The 27,528-nt window shown below is 45.9% G+C and overlaps 1 protein-coding gene across 3 annotated transcripts in view; it reads right to left on the bottom strand.

Annotated features, from left to right (window-relative positions):
• ARHGAP25 (Rho GTPase activating protein 25) overlaps positions 1-27,528 on the bottom strand; it is an 84,086-nt gene that overhangs the window by 16,310 nt on the left and 40,248 nt on the right. For 2 of the 3 annotated variants that reach the window (XM_026484204.4, XM_026484221.4), the window contains exons 3-5: positions 20,393-20,480; positions 16,133-16,249; positions 2,164-2,371 (exon numbers count right to left, since the gene is read on the bottom strand). In XM_026484204.4, the coding sequence (XP_026339989.1) occupies positions 2,164-2,371; positions 16,133-16,249; positions 20,393-20,480 (413 nt within the window). Of the gene's footprint in view, positions 1-2,163; positions 2,372-8,910; positions 9,218-16,132; positions 16,250-20,392; positions 20,481-27,528 lie in introns of those variants that run through there. The other variant, XM_057309186.1, reaches the window with a different exon arrangement.

Below are 27,528 nucleotides of genomic sequence, written 5' to 3'. Positions count from 1 at the left end.
GCTCCTGTTTTATGTTCTCATAGTACCATCTAGCTTTCCATTTTAACACCTAACACAATGGAAATTATACTATTATTTCTGTTAATTTTTGGTTTAATGTCTGTGCCCCCACCGTAACGGGGACAAATCAGTTGTCACTGTTACAGTCTAAATTTCCAGCATGATTTTTCCTGAGTTTGCTATTCCTTCAACCCAATGAAACATCTTTAAATGATTTTTTTTTTTTTTTGAGTCAAGGACTAAGGGCAAATCGGGAGCCAGGTGACTTCTGAGTTCAATACCTGATCCACCAGAGACTAGCCCAGGCACCACCGATGGCTCTGCCAATCCTCCCCTGGTAGCACTGACCTTAAAATATGGCACATCTGTATGTTTCTCACAGAAATATAGGTATCAGAAGCATATTAGTTTTGTGGCCGGATAGTATCCAGCCCAGCAGAAACTCAACAAAGAGATTCTAAAATGTATATGTATATGTTTAATGAGAATCCGATACAGCTGCACTGGAATCTACCAAATAAAAGCTCCTTTGTTTCTCTTCATTCCAGTGAGACAATTTGGGGGATTTCTAACCACATATATGACCAATGTAGGTCTAGATGACTACCCACAAGGATCACATAGACCAAGAATCGGCCCTGGGAGGCCTCTGAAGAGCTCCAGGCGACCCCTCCTATTTCTAGGTATATAAACTCCACTTCTTAGTTCTGGGAGTGGAGAGGTCATGACAAGCCGTGTAACTTTCCTTTTTCCAGCCCCAAATATTTCACGGGAATCAAAGACTATGACTCCACCACCCAGGTTGACTTTATAGGTACATAAAATCAAGCCTAGGGCAAGTATCTGACGAGCCCCTGCCATCACCTCTATTCCTCCTGGCTGACTGTTCACATTGCTTTAGCAACAACCCACCTGTATCTTCTGATCAGCTCAAAGCTAATTAAAAACATAAGAAGAAAACAGAATATAAAAGTGGTGAGCTTAATTGAACAGGTGCCTGATACTGAAATGCAATTTATAGTGCTGCTGAGAGGTCCGTAAATTCGATGCCCATAACCTGTTATAGTTCTGGTAACAACTCCACCCACGGCTTTCCTGTAAAAATACAGCACCCTTGGTAAGTTAACCTACTGCATGCCAACGGCAGCAAAGACAGACATGCGGTGGTCCACACTCAGACAGTGGCTGTGAGAATGGAGAGAGCAGACGGTATCAGAGATGCTTCAGAGGGAGAATGGGCGTCGCTGGTGACCGGGGTGGATGGTGGGGAGAGGGAGCTAATGGCACTTAGCTGTTCATGATTTTCCCAGGATCAGCCCTGTTCCTAGGTCCTAAATAACTTCTTGGGGGAATTTTAACCTTAGGAAACTGGATAGAGCTGAGGCCTGTCTCACCAAATCTTGATTTATGGGCTGCTGATTTGGAAAGAACAATGGCTCTTTCTTGCCAGCAGGACAAGCACACACAGGCAACCAGGGCGAACATTGCACAATAGGTGGAGAAAGTCCCACATCGGGGCGGAGGCTGAACTAGCTGACTGTGGCACAGCAAAAGCCTCGGCGGGGTAGCTGGAGGAGGTGGGGTGGGTAGGCGACGGTGAGAAGAAATGTCGCCACAGCTGATATGCCCCAACCAAACCTGGGCAACCTCCACAGGGGAGATGCGGGGGGACGCCAGTCTGCTAAGACATCAGTACGTACTCTCTCCGAAAACGATCAGAACTAAGTTCAGAGGTGGACACTAGTGGTCTCCCAAACTAACAGGAAGTCCTGGCCATTTCTGGAAAGCTGAGGAAGAACATCGGAGCCCTTGGGTATAGCTATGGTACGTTCTCCATCACACTGAGTCTGTTTGTTCAGCCAGCTCGGCTCTTCCACAGTCCTCATCAGCCCGGCAGTGTGGGCCTCGAGCTAGGTCCCGTCTTCCTCCCCTCCTGCCATGGCACTTCCCCTTCGGCTACATCCAAAATGGTTTCTTGACTGCTCAGCAAGGCCCTACTTCTAGTTCACATCATTCCTCACATAAGCGATCAGCAAAACAAAAGGCTCTCTTTATTGCCAGCCATGGCCTGGGGGTATCTCTGCGAGTCCTATAGCTCAGCTGGCAGAGAGAGCTTCTCCTACCTGAGTGAGGCAGGGGGAGGGCGTGGCGAGGACAGCGTACCTGTCAAAGGAGGGCCGCTCCCCGGCATCAAAAGCATCTCTGAGCTGCTTCACCAGGTTGTCCTGCCCAGGCAGTCGGAAGATGCCCTCTTCATTGAGGCCGTGCTGGAGGATGAACTCTGCACACTTCTCCACCAGGATGGGCACCAGGTGGGGGCCAAATTTCTGCTCATAGGCCACGGTCTCATCCAAACGCTGGCCAAACACAGCTGGGGAGAGAAAAACGGGACCTGCACATCAATCTGACTTCCACTGGGTGAACGGATAGGTCAAAGTGCTTTCCCTCTTTCTAGATTTGCTTGTGTTGCCTATAACCCCAAGTTTTAGTGCCATGGTACTAGACAAAATGTAGGAGACACGTCACCCATTATATTTCCCGGGGCTATACAATGGGGGCAGTCTCTGTCCGTCTTTTTCTCTTACCCCACATTTTTACATATTTAGAATAACAACTCGCTTTTCCTGAGTACCTGTGGTGGGCTAGAAATTGTGCTAAGCACTTTGCACACCTGTTCTCATTTCATCTTAACAGCAACCCTATGAGGTAGCAGAATTGTTATACTCACCTTACTACTAAAGACACTGAGCCTTAGAGGCACTAGTGAGCTTGCCAAGGTCAGGTGCCAGGGCATGGTAGTCAGAATTCAAGCCCAGGCAGCAAACTGAAGAGAATGTACTCTTAACCACAGCAGCAAGCAGGCAGTTTTGAATTCTGCTCGTGTCATACAGCATCAAAATATCACATTCTATTGCACAGATGTCTCCTACTGTATTAAACCGGTGCGGCATTTTTAATAATTTAGATGGTTTTACTACGCTTTGCTATATTTATTTTTTTAAGATATATTTATCTATTAGAGAAAGAGAGTATGAGCGGGAGGAGGAGCAGAGGGAGAAGGAGAATCCTCAATCAGATTCCCTGTTGAGCGAGGAGCCCGACGCAGGGCTTGATCCTAGGACCCGGGATCAAGAACTGAGGCTAAATCCAGAGTTGGACACCCAACTGACCGAGCCACCCAGGCACCCCATATGTTTTATTATTTTAAAAATTGCCACGGTGAACATGCTTATCCACCTAACAGAGTTCCTGGGCTATATTCGGTGCAATGTATAATTTCTAATTAATTGCTTAATGAATTAATTAACAATTGGATAGGTGAACATAGGCTTTTCACTCTTTTGAACTAGTTCCTTGGGGCAAATTCCCACATGTAGAATTACTAGGTCAAGTGGTTTGAACATTTTTATGACTCAATGGTATGCAAATTGTTGTCCAAAAATATTTTTCCAAATTACACTGCCTCCAGCAAAGCATGTGTGGACCAGCTCTAACCCGGCCCTGTCAGTACTTGGCTCTCTAATTTCCCCACCCTAGTGGTATAACAAGGTTAGTTGTTAAATCAGGACAGTCATCGACTACCCATTCTCCCACCAGGCCCCCAGGCCCTTTGGTTCCTGGAGGCTCAGAAGACAAGTCATGGCTTCAGCTCTGTCCTGCCTGATTTTCCGTCTGTCATAATTAGGACAGACCATTTCAATTGCCAGGACACTGCTTCCCAAAATCCTTTGGTTTTCCCCATGGTTCCCTCTTTGGCTGGTCCCCTGTACCTAGTCTCTTATTAATGTGGATTCCACCTGTAAAGAGCTGTACAAAGCTCTCGAATCTATGCATTCCCTGCACTCCCACCCGCTGCCCTAAGCCAGGCTAGACTACTCTCTCACTTATGACAGCTGTGGTCTGTTCTCTTCCCACATGGTCAAAGCTCTCCTGCTGCTAACCTTTCTAAACCGCCTCCAATTTACCTAAGCACACTCCCCTGCCCCTCAACCCTGTTCTTAATAGTCATCCCCTTCTTCCCCAATTGTCACAATAGCATTTTCCAAATTACCCCTCAAAGTCCTAGAGGCTTCCTCTGCAGCCCCTCCCTCATCACACTGGGTGCTGGGAAGTGAGGGCAGTGAATCTAGGAGGAGCTGAGCATGGGGCGGTGGGGGGGCTCCCTGTACTCTCCCTACTCCCCACCAGATCTGCTGGGCTCTTGTCTGTTTTACTTACTGTATTTCAGTGAGACTGTTTGATTAAATATTTTGTGGCTGAAGTTTGAAAGTTGGGGCTGGCATTGCTTGGGCTGGCATTCGGTCTGACCCCCACCTACCTCTCTAGCCTGACTTCAGGTCATGCTCCCCAAGGCACCCCACCCTGATGTTCCCAAAACCCACAGCACTCTTTAGTCTTCATGCCCTTGGATGGTCTTCTCATTGCCCAGTCTGTTCATCTCTCCTTCTTTGTCTGCTGGAATTCTATTTTTCTTCCTCGGCTTGACTCAAATATCACGTCTGCCAAGCTTTCCTTGACCCCAGCCTGAGACACTCTGTCCCTACTTTGTGTACCTGTATTCCTTACATCCCAATCCCTTCTGACGCTGTATGGTAATTACTTGTATGTATCCAGACCCTCTGCGTGACTATGTTCCCCAATGCTGGGAGTATGGGGATGCTCTCTTTTCATCCCCAGTAGTCAGCATGGGGCCTGGCACAAGGTAGATAGACAGTGTGTTTTGCTGAATTACTTAAAGAATTGTTTCATCTTTAAGCAAGTGCTTTCCATGATTAATGATAACCGTGGCATTTCTTTAGTTTAAATACGAGTACAGATCTCCTCCATGAAGAATTCAGCCTCACCTTAACATTCATTGCGTGCCAGCAACAGGCCATGTGGAATGGATAATACGGACAAGAAAACATAGGATATGGTTCTTGCTTTCAATAAACTTACACTCGAGTTATGAAAATGAAATGACAACATGCAATATAATGAGAAACAATTAGAGAATGTCAACAGCAGCACAGAATTTGGTTCCTATAGGTCTGTGAAAGAAGATGAATAGATATGGAAGGAAATGATTGAAATAATCTGACTTAAAACATAGACCACATGGCATTTGTAAAAATCCCTTGAGGGGCACCTCAAAGGGGGAGGCAGATGTGTTTCAGAGCAGCTGAAACTCAGGCTCAAGGGGCCCCCTGGACCCCGATAGGGAACCATATCCCAAGCACAATGTGGGGATGGATGTGGAAATTCCAGAGCTGTCAAATGGGAACTCCATTCCTGAGGTCCAGAGGCAGATGCTCTCTTTGCAGGTGACTTGGAATCCAGCTCCTTCTTACAACCCTTTGGGTAGCAAGTCCTATAATTTTTCTCACCATCACAGCCTCTCAGCCTCATCCTGCGCTCATCCTCTATCCCTCCCAGGCTCCACAGTCAGTCATTGGGGTGCCACTCTCACCAGTAAACCCACTTCCCACTGGCTCGGCTGACTCCCAGTACCCTCTCCGCACCTTCATCTGGTCACCAGAGCTCCCAGGAACACAGCATTCCATATCATAGAAGGTTATGTTCCCGCTCTCTGTAAAACCTTGGTTCCAAATCTTCCCCATTAGCCTTGCACTCACCACCCCTTCCTTCCCTTCTCTGTCTCAGCAGATGACCTTTGGCTCCTCTTTCCCTTCTCTCCCTAAGTGGAGGACGTCATGATGACTCTCTCATCCCCAGTCCCTGCCTTTCTGGTCCCTCCTCCTCTGTCTGTCTGTCTTCTCTCAGAGGAAGAAAAGGACACTGTGCTTTCCTCTAAGATGTTGCCTTTTCAGCCTGGGGCTCCATCCTTTCGCACCTCTTCCAGGACTTCACTCCGTCGCTTTTATATCTTAAATTTTCCTGTTTTCAATCAAAAGAGCCCAAGTGAGTCTAAGTCTGCTAACTTATTAAACAATAACTTCCTGCCCCAGCTCTCAAATGACCACTGCTTGCCTTCCTTCTCTTCATCAGTATATTCATGAAAGAACATGTCTATTTCCATCTTCACAGCCTCTACTTCTTCACTTATCAACCTCTCAGCCTCTCAACCCATCCCAGTCTGGTTTCATCAGCCTGCCTCTTTCCATCCAATCCACTCAGTAAAATTTCCGGTGCCCTCCTAATGGCCAGACATAGCCTATGTTCATTCCATACCCTGCTGGGCTTCCCCGAAGACTCTTGATGCTATTGATTCTCCTTCCTCATCAAGACTTTCTCCCTACAGTAGATGACAAAACCATCTACTCTCATTCCATTCCCATCGTCCTGCCGGCTCCTCCGCAGTCTCTATACTGTGCTTCCTCCTCCACCTGCTCCTTCAGTGTGTCACTTCCCGGCATTCCAGCTCAGTTGTCTCCTCCCTCTAGACATTGTCTTTGGCAAAGTTCCTATGATTCCATACATTTGGCTATCACCCACAAACTTGTAAATCCACATGTCTGGTCCAGATCAATCGATCTATCTATCTACCCATCCTTTCCTCTCCAATGTCTAATGGCAGCTCTCCCAGTGTCTTCTCCAATCTCACTCTCATCCCACCCCCAACACTCCCAAATCACTGCTTATCCTGTAGCCTTCTCCCCAGGCAATAGCATTCTGTCACTCAAGCAGTCAAGCATCAGGCACTTTCCTAGGCATGGAGAATACAAAGCCATCAACACAAGGTGCCTGCACTCAACAAACCTCATCAGCTAAAGTGTAAGTGTTGGGATTGTCTGCAACACCCTCTTTCCCTCCAAACCAATCAACGCTTTCTAAACGAAACCATCTCTCTTCTCCGTCCTTGCTGCTAACGTCAAAATTGTTGTGATGGTTTCTTTTGCAGCTCTGTTTTTTGTAAACGCCTTCCACTGGAATTCACAAAATCATTCAGCAAATGCAAACTGAGCAACTGCTGTGGGCCAGCCTCTTTGGTAGCTAGAGATTATGATAAAAAGAATGAAAAAAGGTCTTTGCTTTTGAAAACTCTGGAGCTAATACCCTTCCTCCCTCTCCCCACCTGGGAGCCTGATTTTCCAGCAGCAGAAGTTCCAACTGTCTTCTCAGAGGGAACTGGTCCCTCCCTCTGTCCTCACAGAACTCCCTATAGGTTAGCTCTATCCTACCACTTCTCGTGTAGCTTAGTTTTAAAAATGTCTCTCTTCTACTGGACTGTGGGCTCCTCAAAGGTAGACAGCCCGTCTGGTTCACCATCTATTTTTATTTCCTGGCACAGAGCCTGGCACATGATGGGCCAGTCCTCGAAAAGCTGTCCCCGGTGGTCTCCCATTCCTCTCGTCCTCCTCCCCTTCTCTCCTGAAAGTGCTCTGATCAGCACTTCTCCAAACTTGCTCTTGTCAAGGAGATCAATGGCCTTCACATTTTTAAAACTGAGGAGTCAAATTCTCAGTCTTCCTCTTCACTGCTCTATCAGCACCATGTGACAGAGCAAATCACTCCTTCTTGAGACACTTTTCACATGGCTTTTGGCACTCCCACGTGGTTCTTGATTTATCTCATAGGCCACACTTCCTCAGCCTCCTCGGATGAGTCCTCCTTTTCTCCCTGCCCTCTAAATGCTGGAGTGTGCTGGCCCTTCCTTCCCCCATCCTCGTGTGCTTCTTAGCACTCCCACTGCTTTCATATTACTCATATGAAGACACTCAACTGCACACCTCCTGACTCGAAATCAGTCAGAGCTCTTCCTTCCAACAAGAAGTGACCACTGCAGGCTCTAGAGACCTCAAGACCCACAGGAGAGAAAGAGCATCCCGGTTGTCTTCAGCTTGTTTCAGTCGGGCTTTGGCCCTCTCCATCTCCAATCACATATGAGAAGTCTAGAGTAGAAAACCTTCCTGGAACTCCAAAGACCCAATCCTGAGTGGCACCTACCTCTGACTTCTCAGTCCTGATCACCACCCTTTGATCCCAGGAGGACACAAAAGAGCCTAGACCCCAAGGAAACGAGGGAAGGAGGAAGACAGCAGACAGTGGGTGGGAGGCCCTTGAAGACCATTCTCCACCAGGCTCCCCCATCAGCAACTTGCCTCCTGGGATGTACCCACTCCTTCAAGGAACTAGTGCCCCTGTTCTTCCCGCCCTTGGCCAGCCAGCCAATCACTCAGAATTGCTCCTCACTTTGGATCAGTCACTATTAACAGAGGCATTGCCATCCTAATGGGTACAAATCTGAATTGATTAATTATAATACATAATTTAATAATTCTAATTATTCACGCATTTAATTAATTAAGCTAATTTTATGAAGAAGTGCCCTAGAAGCTTTCATGTGTGCTCTCGCTTAGTCCTCATAAGAACCTTACAAAAATAGACATTAGTGTTCCATTTTACAGATGGATAAACTGAGACTTAGATTAGGAATTTGTCCACTGTCATATTTACCCCGTGAATCTAAATTCAATAGTTTGATCTCTCTTGTTTAAAGCCAGTGGAATACAACTGTCTAGGTGAAATTTCAGAAATCACTAAGTCTAAGAGGAAGAAGAAAGGGGTAGGCAGCTGCCTAGTCTCTGCCTGTGGGCCATCCTCCCCCCTTTACTTCTAAGCTTCCTCCTCAGATCTGCTAGGCAGCCCCAGGACACTGTGTTGCTCTGGGGAAGTGAAAGTGGAAGAATTATCTGTCACCTCCTTTCTAACCTCATCCTCCCTTCCTCATCACACAGACACCCTGGGTTCAAGACAAGAGTCCCTCCCCAGCCTGCCTCTGGTCCCTCCCAGGTCCCCAGGATGGCCCACCCCGCCGCTGTACCCTCTTTCCCACTGGCCCTGTGACCCAGCACCGGTACCTGCTTCCCAGCGGCTCAGTTCCAGGAACGTCCCCATCTCTGCAGGAGAAGGAAGGGGAGCTGGGCAGAGTGCCTTTTAGAATTGAATCACAAAATAGGAAAAAAATACCTTTCTTTTGGAGCTTGGGGGTTTTCGTCCTGAAATTCCAGCAAGAGAGCAGTGCCAGGGCAGAAAAGCCACAGCCCAGGTCCCACCGCGGCACCCTAAGAATATGAGGCATGGTGGGGGCCGAGGAATCACAGCCTCTGCCGGGCCAGCCTCAGCCCTTCCCTCCTCTCCACCCTGGAAGAACCATCCTCTCTCGCTTCCAGATCAGCACATGCTTGTAAATACTGCTCAGGTTCTGACTCCAGCACGGAAATCATGGGATCTGTCCGCACCTGCCCCTGGCCCTCCCTTCCTTCTTCCCACACCACTTCCCCTCCCCACTCACCTTTACACACATGAGTCTTGGCTTTTAAAGAGTGAACATAAAGCTGTCAGGGTCCGCAATAAAAATAAGTGCCTCCTTTTACTTAGCAGCTAATTGTCAACTGCCATTCAAGGGATAGATTGGAGGTGGGTTAAAAAAAAAAAAATCCCACACACAAGCCCTTACCAGCATTGCTCCATATATCAAAGTGTCTGGCAGGAACACAGGACTTCACTTAGTGTTGATGAAGCCAGCCCACCCTTCTCTGGAAATGCTTTCCGACTTGCATGTAGCTCAGTCTTCAGAGAGAATGATCTTGGACGTGGGTTATGGGGTAAACTGAGACGATTTCCCCCTCCTGTCGAGAAGGGTTTAGCAAATAGTGCGGCAACCCTGCCAGACATGCCCAGGAGCCTTGAAACGGAGTCCCTGCATCACGAGGGGACAGGCAGGAGGAGGGAAGGACTGCCAGGAGGAGTCATGGGATGCTGCCAAAAAATGTTCATCCCACCATTCACTCATAGGCTGGGACTCGAGGACTCGATGGACACCACGTTCCCCTTCCGTGTCGAATTCACTCCCATGTCATGGCAATGTTACCTCTGAAACGTTGTGCACACCTGCTTCCTTTTCTCCACCTTCACCACCCCCTCATCCAAGCCACCTTTGAATGAAGACCAACAGCTTTAGCAAGGCTATGTCCACCGTCTTCGCCTTCTTCTCACTCCAGAGCCTGTTCTTTCTGGCATAGGACCTTGGTGTACGCTATTCCTCGGGCTGAGATACTGTTCCTCTTCTCCCTCTTCTGCCGAGTTAGCCTCTACGGACCCTGCACGTTTAAGCTGAATCATCACTGGTTCAGGGAAGCTTTCTCTAAACTTCTTGACAAAGACATTTTTCCCCACTGTGCATGACGGGTTCTTCCTTCCTGGTATTTTTCCCAGTTGCCGTGTTATGGTGTGGCGCTCGATTCAGGTCTGTGTCTTCTATTAGACTGTGAGCTCCTTGAAGAGGGGACTTAGTCCTTTTCTCACTGGCATAACCCCAGGGTTAGCACAGTGCTTGGCGCATGCTCAAGAAGTATTTGTTGAGTAAATGAATAAATAAGGATCTGTCTTGGGGCACCTGTGTGGCTCAGTCGGTTGAGCATTCGACTCTAAGTTTCAGCTCAGGCTTGTGGAATTGAGCCCCATGTCAGGCTCCATGCTCATCCAGGAGTCTGCTGGAGATTCTCTCTCTCTCCCTCTGCCCCTCTCCCTGCTCGTACTCTCTCTCTCTCTCTTTCTCTCTCAAATAAAATAAATAAATCTTAGAAATAAAAAGTATCTGTCTTGTGTTGGGATCTGGGGAGAGGGGGATTCCTGAAAATAAGTAAAAATCATCCTTCTTGGGGCGACAGTAAAAGAAAAAAAAGAAAGAAAGAAAAAAACCCATCCTTCTTCATGTCCAGTTTAGCTAGAGAAAAAGAATTAGAACACATGGAATAACAATGAATCACAGAGATAGCACACTCCCACAGCCTAAACTCTGCTGTAGATGGTGAAATCGTGTCCAGAAGGATGCGGACAACTTAGGAAAGAAGAGGAAGAAAAAGGAACCCAAGGCACGTAACAGTGCACTGTTTCTATACTCTACGCCTAGGCCAACACACAAAGATGCTTAAAACATGGGACCTGGCCCGGGCCTTACAACCAGGTCGGTCAGAGGAAACTGTGCACAACTTAGTGCAGCGCTTATGTACCCAGCAGTGGCCTGAGAAACAGAGGCCTGCCTCCAGGGCAAGAGGGCAAAGCAGGTTCCGACCAATTAGCATTTTGCAATGCTGCCTGCTCCCTGGGGGTGGGACAGACACTTGGCTTCAGGGTGGGGATCCAGGGAACACAGAGCCCTCCAACTCGGGGAAGGGAAGGCGTGGCTTAGAGAAAAAGGGACAAGTCACTTGAAGTCCAGATGTGATCACCTCCCTTCCTTTTCTTCTACTTAAATCAGGAACACTTGGAATTGCATCCAGAACTTGTGGGAAAAAATTAATCTATCCTTTCCAGCCAGGCCCTCACGAAAGAATAGTGTAGAAAAGAGATAAATGGGCTGGCTAGGCATGAAAAGACTAGAACACCAAGGCACTCCATGGTGCTGCTTTCCAAGGTGTGACATTGTGATTTACCATAAAAAATACATTTTTGGTCTTTCACCCATTTCCTGGCAGGGAGCTTCTAAAACTCTTGGAATCTGCTGTGCTGAGAGAGATAAAGGTATCTTTTGTTATGTTAATGAGGTGAGTTTTTAAAAGCACCTAGGATAGGGGCTAATTAACCCGAACCAACCTAGTGATTACAGGGTTCCAACTTTCAGTCCCACCCACTGACTCCCAGGGAGGGGGGAGGAGCTGGAGATTGAGATCAGTCAGGAAAAGTCAATGATTTAATCAGTCATGCAGATGCAATAAAGCCTCAGTAAAACCCAAAAGGATATGGGGTTTGGAGAATTTCTGGCTTGATGGATACCTGAAGATTTGGGGGAGACTGGTATCCTGGAGAGGCTTTAACCACACCTTGCTCCATGCACATCTTCCATTTGGCTATTCCTGAGTTATAGCCTTTTATAATAAACTGGCGATCTAATAAGTAAACTGGCTTCCTCAGTTCTGTGAGCCCCTCTAGCAAATTAATTGAACCCAGGGAAGGGGTCATTGGAACCTCCAATCAATAGCCATTGGGTCAGAAGCACAGGTGCCAATCTGGACTTGAAATTGGCACCTGAAATGCATGGAAGCAGAGACGCCTTGCAGGCCCTTTGCCTGTGCAATCTGATACTATCTCTGGGTAGATGGCGTCAGAATTGAGTTAAATTGTTGCACGTCTAGCTGGTGTTCAAGAATTTCTGGGATGTGAGGAGATACACTGGAAATGGTCCCAGATTGGGACAAGGTGAGAGGAAGGTGCAGAGCCAGCTACGAGGCAGGAAGAGCCAAGGGAGAAAAGCTGGGTGTGTCGTGAGAACTACGTGGGCCTTCTTTCTTGTCAAGGCAGAAACGGGGCCAGAAAAGAGACTGGGGCAAGAAGGGCCTTAGCTCTGCAAAACTGTCACAAGAGTGACTTCTAAAACATAGTTTGGACTCACTGCCTGGGTAACACAAAGGGATTACAGGCGTCTGCAGTTGAATGCAGTTGAACACAAAATTGTTCTGTCTGAACATTTTTCTGGGGAGAGTTTCCACAGCCTTTATCAGATTCTCTAAGGGGTCTACAAACCATAAAGACTTTCACCAAAGCTCACCATTAATACGCTTGGAGCAAGATCATTCTAGAGGCAGCAACCCATTTTCCAAATAATTTCCCAGGTAAGCTGATCGTCACTGAACAGAGAGGAGAGCCTACGGGAGCGGAACCCAGGACCACCAGGGGAAGAGAAGGCTGTTCCTTCATGTCTGCTGTGCCAGACGCTGTTTAGATTGTGGGATACAGCACTGAACAAAACAGAGAGAGAAATTCCTGCCACGTAGATTGAAGGTTTCCTTCTAGCCAGGGGAGACCAACTACGAACAAATGAGTGAAATATATAGCAAGGTCTAAGAGGGCAGTACTAAGAAGAAAGATGAAGCAGGACAGAGGGCCAGGGAGGGCCAGGGGTAGGGCAAGGGAGGGATTCAGTGTCAAATGGGATGACCAGGGAGGGCTCACTGAGGTGATGTTTAAGCAAGGACCTGTAAAAAAAGCAGAGTACCAAGCCACACAGCTACCCAGGGAAAGAGGATTCCAGGCAGAGCACACAGCAACGTGCCTGAGGCAGGAACGTGCGTTGGGTGTCCAGGGAAAAGCAAAAGAGTTGGTTTCGGGACCAGCGCTGTAATTCAGACAAGACAGTGGGGTGCCTCAGCCAGGATGGTGGTAGTGGAGGTGACGAGAAGAGAGCAGATTCTGGGTGGGAAAAGCCATAGAAAGCTTCAGGGAGGGCTGGAAAGAGGCAGCGGCAACAAGTCTCAGGGACTTTCCAGTGTTTGAGGGGCATGCCCTGCAGATCTAGTGGGCCCGGCTCAGGGGCACCTTCCGAGTGGGGCCATGCTGTGACAAGAGCTGCCTACAGAGGCGGGGGCCCTGGCCCCACTCCTCGGCAGCTGGGCCCCTCGGACTAATCATCTACTTCCTCAGGACAGAAGTTTCCTGACTTACAAACAGGAAGAACAAATGTCTGGCTTGCCTTGTGGCCTCAGACTGGACTCTGTTGTCTTAAAAGGCCTTCTCATCTGAGATCTAGCATCAGATTCAACGAGAGGCTTTAGAAACTTCTGAAATGCCCCTTTAGAGACAAATCCTGGTCTTTGAATAAATAAATACGCTGCACTCTTATTTCTCGTCCCTCGGACTTTCCCCTGCCGGCAGGATTTATGCTTGACTTGCTTCTCAGGTGGTGAGATGGGGAAGGAAGAAATCCCCACGTGGAGTAGGACCCCGTACAGCAGCTCACCGTGGCAAGGCTGAGCCATATAAGGCACAGAGGCTATTCACAGTGCGGGACCGCATTTTGACTCAGAATACGTGCATGCTTAGGCAACATCCACGTCTCTTGTCACTGCACGCTGCCTAAAGCGCTGGACGGCGGGGGGGAAAGCAGGGAACATCGACCAGGGCTCACGACCTCACAATCCGGGGCAATAAGGAGGGTCACAGCTAAGCTGATCCAGGCTGAATGGCGTAGAAGAGAGCTTTAATCAATCAAGACCTCATCTTGGTGATTAGCACAGCAAAAAAAGAAAGTGTTTAGGAACTGGGAAACGGTGAATGAAACCATGCTCCTCTTTCTGTAATAGGATGGGCTGCTCAGGATGGCTGTGGCAGGCACTCGAGTTTGGGTGTCCCCCACCTGTAACTTCTTTTCTCCCAGCCCCCACGCTAGGCAGGTCCCAGGCTACACGACTGCCTCCTTGCCCCAGCTCCGGAGTCTGCAAGTGGTCTCCTGACCCCAGCTGAGCCGGGTAGATCTCCTTTCTCAGGAGTGTGGAATGGGGTGCGGAGGCTGAGCTCAGCCTCTGCTGTGCTTGAGAGAGAGGTACGGGAAAGCTGGGGCTGGCACAGCTCTGTGGGGCCACGAGTAAGCACCGGAGCACTGCTAACTACGCAAACACAGGCAGGCATGCAGAGAAAAGCGGAATGCGAAGCTGCGCGGCCCCAGAGAAACTGACAGGATAAGCTCTGGGCCGACGGTCCAGTTCTTGGCCCCAGGCCTCTTGGCAGTTCTCCCTTGGTCTCTTTGAACAGCTGCTGCACCAACCCAGCAAATCCCTCTTTGTTGCCGAACATCACTGCATGCGATTTCTATTTTTTGTAACCAAACAATCCCGGAAATGAATCAATATAACATAGCTATCAAATAAAAGGTATTCAATTGTATGTATTCCATGCTTGTCATTTTGAAAAAAAAAAAAAAAAGAAAGAAAGTAATGTATATATGAATACCACCTGGAAGAAAAACATAAAAATGCCTCTGGTGGTTTTAGGGGTGATTATTTTCCTATATTTTTTCAAATTTCCACAAAATTATTATGGTGTTCATAATTTTTAAAGAAACCATTGGGCAATCTAATAAATATTTAATATTTGAGCTGTAAAAGCCCTCCCCCCCAACATGACTTCCAAAATAACAGGCAGCACAGTTGATAAATAATTATATACAGTTATCCTGGAGCTGACCCAAAGTGCATTCCTAAAAAGTTGAAGGAAAGTGGTCACTTGAGACCGCCTGTATCAGTTCTTCATATTTTTAAGAAAGGAAAAAACACATACTGGATTCACCTGTTTGTTAATTGCAGATGGCTTTGGGTTTTTTTTAAATGTCTTATTTAAATTCAATTTAGCTAACATATAGTGTATTATTAGTGTCAGGGGTTAGAATTTAGTGATCCATCACTTACATATAACACCCAGTGGTCATTACATCACGTGCCCTCCTTAATGCCCATCACCCAGTTACCCCATCACTCCCACCAACCTCCCCTCCAGCGACCCTCAGTTTGTTTCCTAGAATTAAGAGTCTCTTACGGTTTGTCTCCCTCTCTGTTTTCGTCTTATTTTATTTTTCCTTCTCTTCCCCTATGTTCATCTGCTTTTTTTTTCTTAAATTCTACATGTGAGTGAAATCATATGGTATTTCTCTTTCTCTGACTGACTTTTTTCGCTTATCATAATACCCTCTAGTTCCATCCATGTTGTTGCAAATGACAAGATTTCTTGCTTTTTGATGGCTGAGTAATATTCCATAGTGTGTATATATACATACAATAGAATATACTATATATATATACCACATCTTCTGTTGATGAACATCTGGGCTTTTTCCATATTTTGGCTCTTGTGGACACTGGGTTAATTGCTGATATTTTTTCACAGCAGTTTCTCCTCTAGTGTGGGCCTAACACCAGGGTTGCCAGAAAACTCGAACACTTGAGTCATGGAACCCAGAAAAGTGCTCACCCTGAATTCACTGAGAACCTGTGAGCCGGACACAGTTCCTGAACCTCTCCCCAGTCTGACCACCCCAGTTCTGGCCAGCCACTTCACTTTCCTGTGCTGATCAGCCCCCTCCCCCCCAGCTTTAGGCATAGATCTTGCCACCACCCTCTCAGGCCCCACGACCCCATAACCGGGCAGACTCCTGGTGCTGCAGAATGTTGGTGCTTCAGGGTATCACACACATTTGCCGCTGAGGTGCAAAGGGCTGCAGTGCGCCCAGCTAACCGAAAGTTGGCTCTTTGAGGTCATGCAGGGAGGGAAGCTAGATGCTTCGCATTGAGCATGGCCTCAGAGTTGTCCTCTCATGGTCTCCCTTGAACACTGTTCAAGGAGGGATCGTGTCTGGAGCTCCTAACTCCCCGTCTTCGAGTTATCACAGACACTTGGCCAGGAAAGCCCGCAGAGTCCTTACCTCCAGAGGGTGTGCCAGCGACTCTCCTAAGGAATTTAACCCACTCCTCCATCTCCGCCTGAGAGCTGGCCATGAGGACATAGGAGTCCTGTCCTGCGCGACTCTGGTCCCATGAGGCTGGAGGAAGAAGTAATATTAATGAAGGTCTTCAAGTGGGAAGCGGCCGGGACAAAGGGAAGCGAAGGCAAGCTGAACCTCAGCTGCTCTCTTGGTGCAATTAATCAACCAGTCAAACAACACAAAAGCATTATCTACTTATCCTCAAGGGAACCAAATACCTATGCACCCAAAACTCTGATTCTATAGATAAACCATTGAGCACCCGTGGTTTGCAATTGGAATGTCTTGGGCTGAGAACTGCTCCTGTTGGGGAGAGAAGACATTTCCTACCAGAAAGGAAGAGAAGTTCAAGGGGCAGCATCGGTGTTAGGGGAGACAGGCTCAGCCCACACAATTTTGAAGACTTTAGTCCATCACACCATTACAGATATTTTCCTATGCTACTCGTGAGCTCAGCTGTTGGGGTGGGGAGGGTAAGAGCGACTTAGGAGAGAGGGACAAGGAGCACGTGGGTGCCTTTCTCACACAATCAGTACTTCCTCTTCAGAGTTTCTACTCTCCTACCTGCACAAGACATTGTAAACGGGAGGTTCTCAATACATAGTTGATGGACAAATGAAGTTTGTTAGGACTTTCATTACCATTAGCACTCTAAACCCAGGATTATGGACAGACATATGTAATGTTTCCTGGGTTTGTGTTATCAGACAAAAGGGTGGAGGAAATGACAAGGGGGTGGAACAGGGAGAGGATGCCAAGAGAAAGAATGAAAGAAAATGACAAAAAGGAAAATCGGGACAGAGAAGGAGAAGAGAGGGAGAAGGAAAGCATCAAACGTAGGTCTTAGGAAGGACAACATAACAGCGATCCCTTTCAATTACAAGAGGCTATGAAATGTCAAAGTGTCTGTGTAAACACCAACCCATTCTTCTCACAATGTCAGGGCCTTTCTCTCAAAAAGAGTTTGTTCTAGCACCTCCGTTGTGCCCAAACCCATATTTCCTTGCAGGGCAACAAAAGATTTTCAAATTCCCTTTGGTTCTGATCTCTTGAACCTGCATCAATATCACCACGTTCTTTTATGCTTTGGGACAACCCAACTCTGAATCCATCTTATCATTGGGTCATCAGCTCCTCTGACCAGAAGGATCAGTCCACGGAGGCCCTGACCATTCCTGAGAGCTAGGTGTTTCCAGAAGTAAAATGGGAAGTGAAAAGTGGTCAGAGTAGAACTAAAGAATCCTGTAAGAATCATGATATCCCTTTGAAATAGAATGGGCTGTAGTATCATTTCCACTCTACGGCTAATGGAACTCAAGTCCAGAGATGCAAAGAGACCTGCCTATTGGCACGCAGTAAGATACCACCAGACTCAAAGCAAGGCCCCTGATCTTTCTCCCAATAATTGCCACTGGCCCCTATTGCTTCCAATTTGACATTGGTCAAAATTTATCTGGCACCCTTCTCCACCATGCCTATTCTCCAGTCTGTTGTATTATCAAAAACACGTCTTTTCAGCTTACCCTGACTTCTGGGAAATCTTTCAGTTTTGCCATTAATTTTGTCCCTCAACTCCATTGAGAAACACCCAGCTCTCAGGATGCTCCTGAACAGCCAGGGCTTCGATGGACTGACCCTTCTGGTCAAAAGAGCAGATGACCCAATGAAGGGTAAAGACGATGAACTTCCATGGTATTAGATAGGTTCAAGAAATCAAAAAGCAAAGGGAATTTGAAAATCTTTTGCTGCCCTATAAAACAATTAATGTTGGGCACACGGGAGTGCCTGCTCTATTTAAAATGGTAAGTGAGGGGTGCCTGGGTGGCTCAGTTGGTTAAGGGTTTGCCTTCAGCTCAGGTCATAATCCCAGAGTCCTGGGATCGAGCCCCCACATCAGGTTCCCTGCTCAGGGGGAAGCCTGCTTCTCCCTCTCCACCCCCCTACTCATGCTCTCTCTCACTATCTCTGTCTCTCTCTCTCTCTCTCAAATAAATAAAATCTTTTTTAAAAAGTAAAAAAATAAAAAATAAAAAGGTAAGTGACCTGCCACTATCCCCACATCGACCAGAATTTTTTCTCTCTTTCTTTGCTTTAATTTTTTTCCACTGGGCTTATTCCATCATAAGCAGTCAGTTGTCAGTCTCCCCCATTAGACTGTGAGCTGCACGCAGGCTTGTTCTTTTCTGGATTCCCAGTTCCTACAATAGTTCCTGGCTCATAGCAGGTACTCAATAAATCTGTTGTGACATCTCACAAGGCAGTATCAGAATTAAATGCAACAAGAGGAATAACTCTCTATACCCCTGACGACTTCCTTTGGGTGGAACAACAGAGAGTTATTGTGCTATAAGTAGGGAGAGGGAAGCTTGTTCTAAATTTTTTCCTGCTCCAAATAAAGAAAAACATAGCATGAGTATAATGAAATTCTTCTCTCTGTCTTTTGTGCGATGTTATAACACCGGTGATCACAGAGAGAGGGCACTGGTTAGGAAGACCATTTCCTCTGCCAACATCAGTCCCTGAGAATCATCTTGCATAAGAGCATAACCAAAAGAGGAACTAAAAAAGTCTCTACATCATAATACAAAGGCTTGCCTCACTTTAAGTTGGATGAAGACTTGAGAATGATGGTTCTTTAGGAAACCTTTAGGAAAATGGTTCCCTACCTTATTATTGCTTTAGAATTGCTGTTTGTTCTTATGAGACGTGTAAGTGTAAGCAAGTGTAAGTGATAATGAGATACTGCAGCAGAGCAATCTTCAAGGGTATTGGGCTTTTGGTGCAAAGCCCACAGTGATCTTCAGCCAGGCCTCTCAGTAGGATTGCCCTTGGCAGAAAATTCAGGCTTTGGGACACATGTTACCATGGACTGTTGCATCCCTTGAACTGTGCTGGGAAAGGGGTCCTAGGACTAGAAGAATCTTGTGGGGAAGGAGGTGGGGTCTTCTCAGAGAGGAGAGACTAAAAAATAACCTCTTCCTTTGAGGAGGAAGAGAGATGGACAGAACATCAGATAAAAAAGCAACGGAGTGCCCACTAGGAAGGAGGCCACCTGGAAGAGCTGCTTAAAAAAAAAATTGTTTTTCTTTGTTTTCTATAGTAGTAGCCAGTTTTAGGGTTGATTTCTACATTATAATTTCCCCTAGTTATCCCCAAATATGAAACCTCTACATGGCACTAACTATGTATCAGTCACTATACCAAATGTGCCAAATCGATTTCTTTCTTTCATCCTCACTATTCTCATCATTGTCCCCATTTCACAGATAAAGAAACAGAGGCAGGAAGAAATGAAATAACTTGATCATCGTTGCACAAACAGAAAGTGGCAGGGCCAGGATTCGGAGCAGGGCAAGCTAGCTCCAGACCAGGCACTCTAAGCTCTTGGCTACATTGCCTTCTCTGTCATTTCTCATGCGCACGCTGCCTTGTGCGAGGGGTAAGGAAGGGGTTCAGGGAAGGGGCGCTCGCCCAGGGGACTGGTGGCCTCCCTTGCTGTGTCAGCGAGGCGGCAGCAGCAGCCTGGCTGCACCACCAGACCAGCAGCTCTGGAGTTCCTGGCGGGACTGGGGCTGGCAAAGGAGCAGGAGACAAGGAGAAGCAGCTTCAGTGTGCTAGACTCACACAAACCCAAATTCCCCTTGAAACTCCCCTTGCCCCAGACGCACTCGAGGAAAGGAACTCTTGCCTGGGCAGAAGCATCCTCTGGGGTGCTGCTAACATGCGCAGTAGAGGACTTTCGGCACCTGACACGTGCTAAGTGCTCCGTAATTCGCGGCTGTCATTTCTTATTAGGTCGCGTCGCACCCTGTGTGACGGTTGACTGTGGACCATTTTTGACCTACCAGCGCGGCGATTTCACATCGCTCAGTGTGCACTGTAACTGTTCATTTTCATGTCCCACTCAGCTTCGGAAACCGAGCTCCTTTTAGTGAGCAGGGAAGCTGTGCTTTGCAGAGCAGCGTGCCAGCGCCCGGCGGAATGCCTGACGCCAAGCACGCGCGCACAAGTGGCTTACAGGGCTGCCGCGAGCGCGCACCCACTTAGTTGGCCTGCTAGCTGATGAACTGGTGTAGGTTCACCGGCTACATACAAAACGACGATGCATTCTTCCGCGGTTGGTTGGTTAGCGGGCTGACACTGGCATCCAGAAGTAAGACGGGAGGGTAATGTACCTCTGTCCCCACTTTTGTCGCCTACCTGGAATGACTTCAAAGACAAACTTCCCCGCCTCTTCTGGGTTCGTGGCGATCTCCTTGATCGTGCTTCCGGGTAGGTACATGCAACCCTGAAAGATCAGAAGTTAGCCCCGTAAATACGCAGCGATTTTGTCACCTAAAATTAAGTTGAAGGATAGACTGGATAATGATGGGATGAAGGAGGAAGATAGGTAGGTGGGGAGGAACATGACAAGCTAGCATCCCAGTTTTGAGTGGGGCCCTTCTGCTGTTCAAGCCTCTGCCAGATTAAGCAACAGCTATCTGAGAGCAAGCGAGGTGCCTAGAGAGGAAAGAACAAGGTCCTGACAGAAGAGTGAGGGAAGAGGATGCCGTCAGAAACACTCGCCTCTTCCCCCTTTTCCAAGGACCTGACTTCCTGGCCAAACCAGACATCTGATATTTGCAAGCAGGGCAGAGACTGGTATGCCTTGCAGAGGTCGTATGGTGGACAGTCTACCTGCCCGGCTGCCAGAGATTCCACTGGGGCTGAACCACAGGGAGCCAGCCATTCAAGAAGATAGAGCTCTTAGTAGCAGCAAGAGCTGCTGAGCGGCACATTTCAAGGGTCTGTCCCTTTGCTAAGCACGTTGAATATGTTATCCATTTAGTCCTTCCAACAATCCTCCCAGCCAGGTGTCATGCACATTTACAAGTGAGGAACCCGGGAATCAGAAAGGTATTATAATCTGCCTAATGTCACAGAGCTAGTAAGTGACAGAATGGTAATTCATCTCAGAAGTGAGTTAAAGCTGAGGTGGTGGGGACCCATCAGCCTCGTGTCCCCGGAAGTAGGCAGGAGGATCCTGGATCCATGGAAGAGAGTGAGGGTGCAGAAGGCTATGTGACCTCTTACATGTGAATGTGTTATCAGTCACTTCCTCCACGTATGTGCTCAGTGCCTTAGCACTGACGTGCACCATCACATGCAATATCTCATTAGATCCCCACAACAGCTCCGTACCATAAGCCTGGCGACATGGCCCCTTCTACGTTGCAGAAGAGGAAATCGATACTGTGGAAGTCTAAGCGACTGCACCAAGGGACATAGCTTATTTGTCCTAGAGTTGGCTTGTCTGAATGTCCATCTCACTGGCCGCGACAGATAGCGTGTCTGATTCTAGCTAAGTAAACGTATGTGTCTTTAGAATAGAGCATCCGTGAAGTGGATTGGCATCAGAAAATCCATTAACATCAAAAACAGAGAGGCAGCCTTGACAATTCCCTGAGCAAACGAAACCAGTTTAGTGACACCAAGCTCAATTTCGCTTACTTTGCGAGACACACTTGACCTGGATCATTTCTTGCTTATGCCTCTGGAAATCATAAGCAAAACTTGAACCGTAATCACTGACTCGTTTCCTATCATTTAAGGAAATGTGGGTGAGCATTGGAGAGAGGCAGAGAGAGAGGGAGAGAGAGAATCTGAAGCAGCTCTGCACTGAGCGGGACTGGATCTCACAACCCTGAGAGCATGACCTGAACCGAAATCAAGAGCTGGACGCTTAACTGACTGAGCCACCCAGGCTCCCCTAAGGAAATTCTCACATTATAACCAATCACGATAAAGAATAAACAGTCACTGCTTTCTCACTTAGAATGCTGCTCTATAACAATATATCCCTGAGCCTCACTCCACGTTTTTGGTTTAAGCGTTTCTAGTTTGCAAACTGTCTTTTTGGTGTATGCACAATAAATTTTTACTAATTACTACCTTGGCGATTCTTTGGTTTTACTTCTGTTATTTCTGAACTTTTGAGAGTATAAGGGCAAGAGTCTTAATGAACTCTCAGATCAGCTCAGGAGCATAAAAGAATAAATGCTTCTTAAGAGTCTAGAAATAAAAATGTTTAAGACTGAGTAAGAAAAAGAGTAGAAGAAAAAGAAGAAAAGGAGGAGGAGGAGAAGAGGTGAAGGGGGCAGAGTGGAAGGAGGAAGGAGGGAAAAAAAGAGAAGTATTTATCTATATAAGGGAATTCTTCATTTTTCTACATTTCTCTAATTTCATTACTTGGAAATAACCTCAAACCTACATCGTCCTCATCATCTTTAAATAATACCAGTGGCCTCGGGGGAAAAAAATGACCCTGAGATTGTGCAGCTGGGCTTCTTTGCCTGAGTTATGGCACCAGAATAAAAAGCCATGTTACTTTTAGACGAGAAGGAGCACTGCCTGGCAGAAGAAGAGGAAAGTACAATTTCAGAGGTGTCTGCCTCTCCTAAAGACCTCTCTTATTTGATATGCCCAAATCACGTTCATCCAAACACGGTAAAAATGAAATGCAAAATACATAAGTACCATTTATGGAGCAGTTACTAGGTGCCAGGCTCGGTGCTAAATGCCCTGAATATATCATCACATTAAATCTTCATAAGAACTCTCTGAAGGACGGACTGTTATTTTCCCCCCCTGGAGACATGAGGAAGTAAGGGTCAGAGGAGAGGTTAACTAGCTGATCCAAGATCACAGTGCTAGTCAATAAGAATGCTATGATTCAAACCCCAGTCAGGGGGATTTCAGAATGACAAGTAACGGTTTACTTTCAAGTCCCACTTACTTTGGGGGAAGAAGTAACCATCAGAGTTAAACTTATTCACACCAAGACATAAAAGACACACTTGCAAGCCCTTGTAAGCTCATCTTGAGCGCAAGAGTCTTGAACCGTCATAAATGAAGAGGAGAGTGGGAAGCCATAAGAGAGACAGTAGCGGGGGCGGGGACGCTGATGGGGAGGGGGGAATGGCTCCGGACAGGGAAGGCGCAAGTTGCCACTTTCCCCCACACTGCAAGTGGACTCTGTACGAAGAAGGAAGAAGGAGGCCCCACGTCCTACCGCAATGAAGCAGGGCAAACAGCCTTGTCGGTGGGAGGCTAGAGCCCACGTACAGTGGCTCTCGAGAATGAACAGTCATGTTTTCAGGAGCAATGTGAGCCAGTTGTTCAACACAGCCGTTATCAAAAGTTAAATTACATTTTAATATACTGTGTTTAATATTGTATATTAAGAATAAAGGTAATAATACTTGGAGTTCATCACTTCCTATTTATTTACTATATTTTACTGTTACTTCTGTTCATGTGGTTATTTACACCTGTTCTATTCGTGTGGTTAAAATGCTCTAGAACACTGTGCTTGGCACACCTCTTCTCAACTCTGTCTTCAGTGATGTCATGTCGGGAGCAGCCATGCTGGGGTATTCACACCACGGAAATTGGCTAATGCTGCCTCATGATCAGCTCGGCCACCAGAGAGTCATTTGTGAAACACTTCCCTGCCGCTGACAGCCAGCCACCTGCGGTAACGTCCCAGAAAAGCAGGGAGATGAGACAAGGGAACAACGAAGCTAGGATTGTCCAGAACCATCATTGCAGCAGGGACTCGAGGGCAGTTTGCTGAGGTCTTGGTTTAAACAATTTCCCTGGTAAAGAACCTTTTGGAATGACTTATATCAAGCTAAATCAAAGATTTCCAGAGCATTATACTATTAAAGCTGGAGAGACCCTGCTGAGACCTCAGGGGAAAAAATGCACAGACTGCTTTCTGTCCAGCCCCAGGCTGCCCGGGAAGCAGGCACAGGAGTCCATCAGAGAGGGTTCCATCATCTGTTTAATCATTCTCCTTTGTTGGACATTAAGTTCAAAGTTTCTCATTATAAACAGCACTGCATGTATCTTATTTCTCTTGGATAACTTCCTAAAAATAAAATGACTTGGGGCGCCTGGGTGGCGCAGTCATTAAGCATCTGCCTTCGGCTCAGGACGTGATCCCAGCGTTCTGGGATCAAGCCCCACATCAGGCTTCTCCGCTAGGAGCCTGCTTCTTCCTCTCCCACTCCCCCTGCTTGTGTTCCCTCTCTCGCTGGCTGTCTCTTTCGGTCAAAATAAATAAATAAAATCTTTAAAAAATAAAATAAATAAAATAAAATGACTTGGTGTAAGCATATGATACTTTTTTGGCTCTTAGAAATCTGGCCAGATGGCTTTCTAGAAAGTTTGCACCAGCTTATATGCATATCATCAGTGTACATGAGGGCCTTTTTCACCTGACTGCTCCAAGATCACTGGAGTTTCTGTCTGAGATTTTTTTTTTTTAAGGGATAGAATTGTGCATGTTCTTTTTAAGTTTACAGCTAATTTATAACATAGAAAAATTGCAAAATGAACAAAAAAGAGGAAAATTAAAATTTGTCTGAAACTCCAATATTCAGAAGAGATAAACACTATTAACAGGTCTTTGTATTTCTCTCCCAGCCGTTTTCCCATAAATTCACATTCATTAGTTTTTCCCTCAACAATGGGATTAGTTAGATATATCATCCTCTGTTGTAAACTGGCCATTTTTCTTTTGTTTTCAAAACAATGTTATGGATATCTTACTATTTCAAAGAGTATTGATTTAGGGCATAACAGCAGAATTGTTTTCTATTGTGGTAGTATATAGAAGTTCCTTGATAATAACTTAGCCCCTACCTCTGGGCATCATTTTTAACATCACTATTATAAACAATACTGTAGTGAAAATCTGTTCAGGTAAATTAAATTATCTACATCAGTCTTCGGGCAACTGGGTGGCTCAGTCGGTTAAGCAACTGCCTTTGGTTCGGGTCGAATCTCGGTGTCCTGGGATCCAGCCCTCCGTTGGGCTCCCTGCTCAGCAGGAAGTCTGCTTCTCCCTCTGTACCCAGCCCGCCAAGCCTGTGCTCTCTCTCTCTTAAACAAGCCTGTGCTCTCTCTCTCTCTTAAACAGCCACTTTGGTTAAATTCCTAGAATTAGAAATGCAGGGTCAAAGAGTTTGCATTTTTAAAAGCATGTATTACCCTCCAGAAAGGTGGTACAGAGTTTCATTTCCATCAGCTGTGCATTAGAATTCCTATTTCCTGTCCTTACTAACACCGAAATTTCTAGAAAAGCTTTGCTAATTTGATAAGGGGACAGTGATGTCTCATTAGATTACATTGTATGTCTTTAATTCCTACCGAGACTAAACTTTTTTATATACACGTATTGGCGATTACATTTTTTTGGTAAATTGTCCATTTGCATCATTTGCTCACTTTTCTATTGAGCTATTCGGACTTTTTTCATAGGTTTGAAAGAATACTTTAAATATGAGGAATATTTGTTTACCATATGCACATATACAATATTTTCCTTCTTATTATTTGCCTTTTCACTTTATGATGTTGGTTTTTAAGGTACATACAAATATTTTTATTTATGTAATTAAATTAGCCTTTCCCTTGTGCTGTCTTTGTCGCTTATACTATGCTTGAAAGACACCTGCTTTCCAAAGATTATGCAGATAACCAAATTTTCTTCTAGGACTTTCAGGAACTCACTTTTTTTTTTTTTACTTGTAAGCCATTAGTCCATCCAGAATCATGAATGGTGTGAGACATAGCATAGAAATATGCTTTTCTTTTTCCCCAAGAATTTAGCTCGTGTCTGTAACTTTCATATCCTTTCTAGATGTTTGCAATGTCTATGAATCCCAAAACAATGTTAAACGATAGCATTAAAAAAATGCTTTATTTTTAAGAGATTTCCTTTATCTTAAAGAAATAATTATGGATAGATAAAAAGTCTACAAGGATGCCCATTTAACTCTTATTTGTAATAATAATATAAAAATATCAGCCCAAATTCTCTACTAATTTTCATCAGAAAATTAGTTAAATAAATTATAGAATATCTATAGGGTAGATTATCCTCCACCATTAAGAATTACATTATAAAAGAATATTCAATAATAATAATTCATGACTTATTGTTAATTTTTAAATTAAAGAATATTATACTAATTTGCATATAGAATAGATGAGTTTCTAAATGTGTGTGTACAGAAAGAACTGGAAGAAGTGAGAATTCAGGTGCCTATTTCTTGCTAATGGGATAGTTTTCATTTTCTGCTTTGTGTTCTTCCACATCTTCCAATTTCCTACCAGGCACACATACAGCTTTTGTCATCAAAGTATCCATATCTATATACAGTAAAGTCTTCTTTCTAATACATTATCATTTCATCCCTAAAAGCTTTTTTTAAAACATTTTATATCTGAAATGAGTATTGGATTTTATCAGATGGCCACAATTTAGGGGTTGTGCAGTTTTTCCTTATTTGACTTATTGATCTCAACCTATTGAACTGATGTATTATATTAATAGATTTCCTTTAAAAAAAAACATACTTTCATCCTAGAAGAAGCTTTGCCTAATTATCCCAGGCTACTGTATCCCTGGAAGGATTTTGAGTTTCCTCCTTCAGAAGCAAAGGAGAGAAGCTAGGACCTCCAATAATTTATTTAACCTTTGACAACAGTTTATGCTTTCCCAAAACATTTTTTTTTACACATGCTTCATATCATTTGACCTTGTGATAAGTGCAGGCCAGATATGATTGTCTCATTTTACAAAAGAGGAAAGAGGAGTCCAGAAAAATTAAATAGTTACCTGGCCAGTTTCCTGGCAGAAGAGCCAGGGAAAGAACACAAGCTTGGACATACTGTACCTCTTACCATCTGCACCTCGTGGAAGCAAACCCACTGAGCTGTTCTTCCTGCTGATAATGCCACCTCCCTCACTCTGCAGATGGGAAGACTTGCTGCATCGGCTTCTCCTGCACCAGTCACCACCATCCTAGCCTATGATTGCTGGGCTCTGATAGGGTCTGGGCTGTTCATAAAGTTAAAGGAAGTCTGGTTACCATGTACAGGTCACTGAGCCAGAACCCAGGCTGTGGTGGGGTCTCTGGCCCTTCTCTAGCCTTTGCAGAGACAGACACTCAAGTGGAGGGCCTGGTTAACCAGGTGCTGCTGATGTGCCGCAGATTCCCAAGCCTGTTCTTCAAGAGACCTGTCCTCTTCCAAAATGGCTGTCTTGTTTCTTTACATACCCTGCCATCCACCCCCAATATCCTTACTCTTCTGGGGGCTTTTTTTCTGGATGCAGAAGATTCTAGAGTCTGTCTTCCCTAATAAGTTCCTTCCGGCCAAGCTCACTCTTCCACCTCCACAGACATGAGCTCTAGATGGGGTGGCCAGTAGTCCTGGTTGCTCCAAGACACGCAGTCTACACCTGAGGCCCCAAGGTAATGTTAATAACACACCCTTTCACTTTC

This window comes from Ursus arctos, unplaced genomic scaffold (genome assembly GCF_023065955.2).
Source record: "Ursus arctos isolate Adak ecotype North America unplaced genomic scaffold, UrsArc2.0 scaffold_8, whole genome shotgun sequence".
NCBI classification, from domain to species: domain Eukaryota; kingdom Metazoa; phylum Chordata; class Mammalia; order Carnivora; family Ursidae; genus Ursus; species Ursus arctos.
This window is presented reverse-complemented; position numbering and strand designations above follow the sequence as displayed.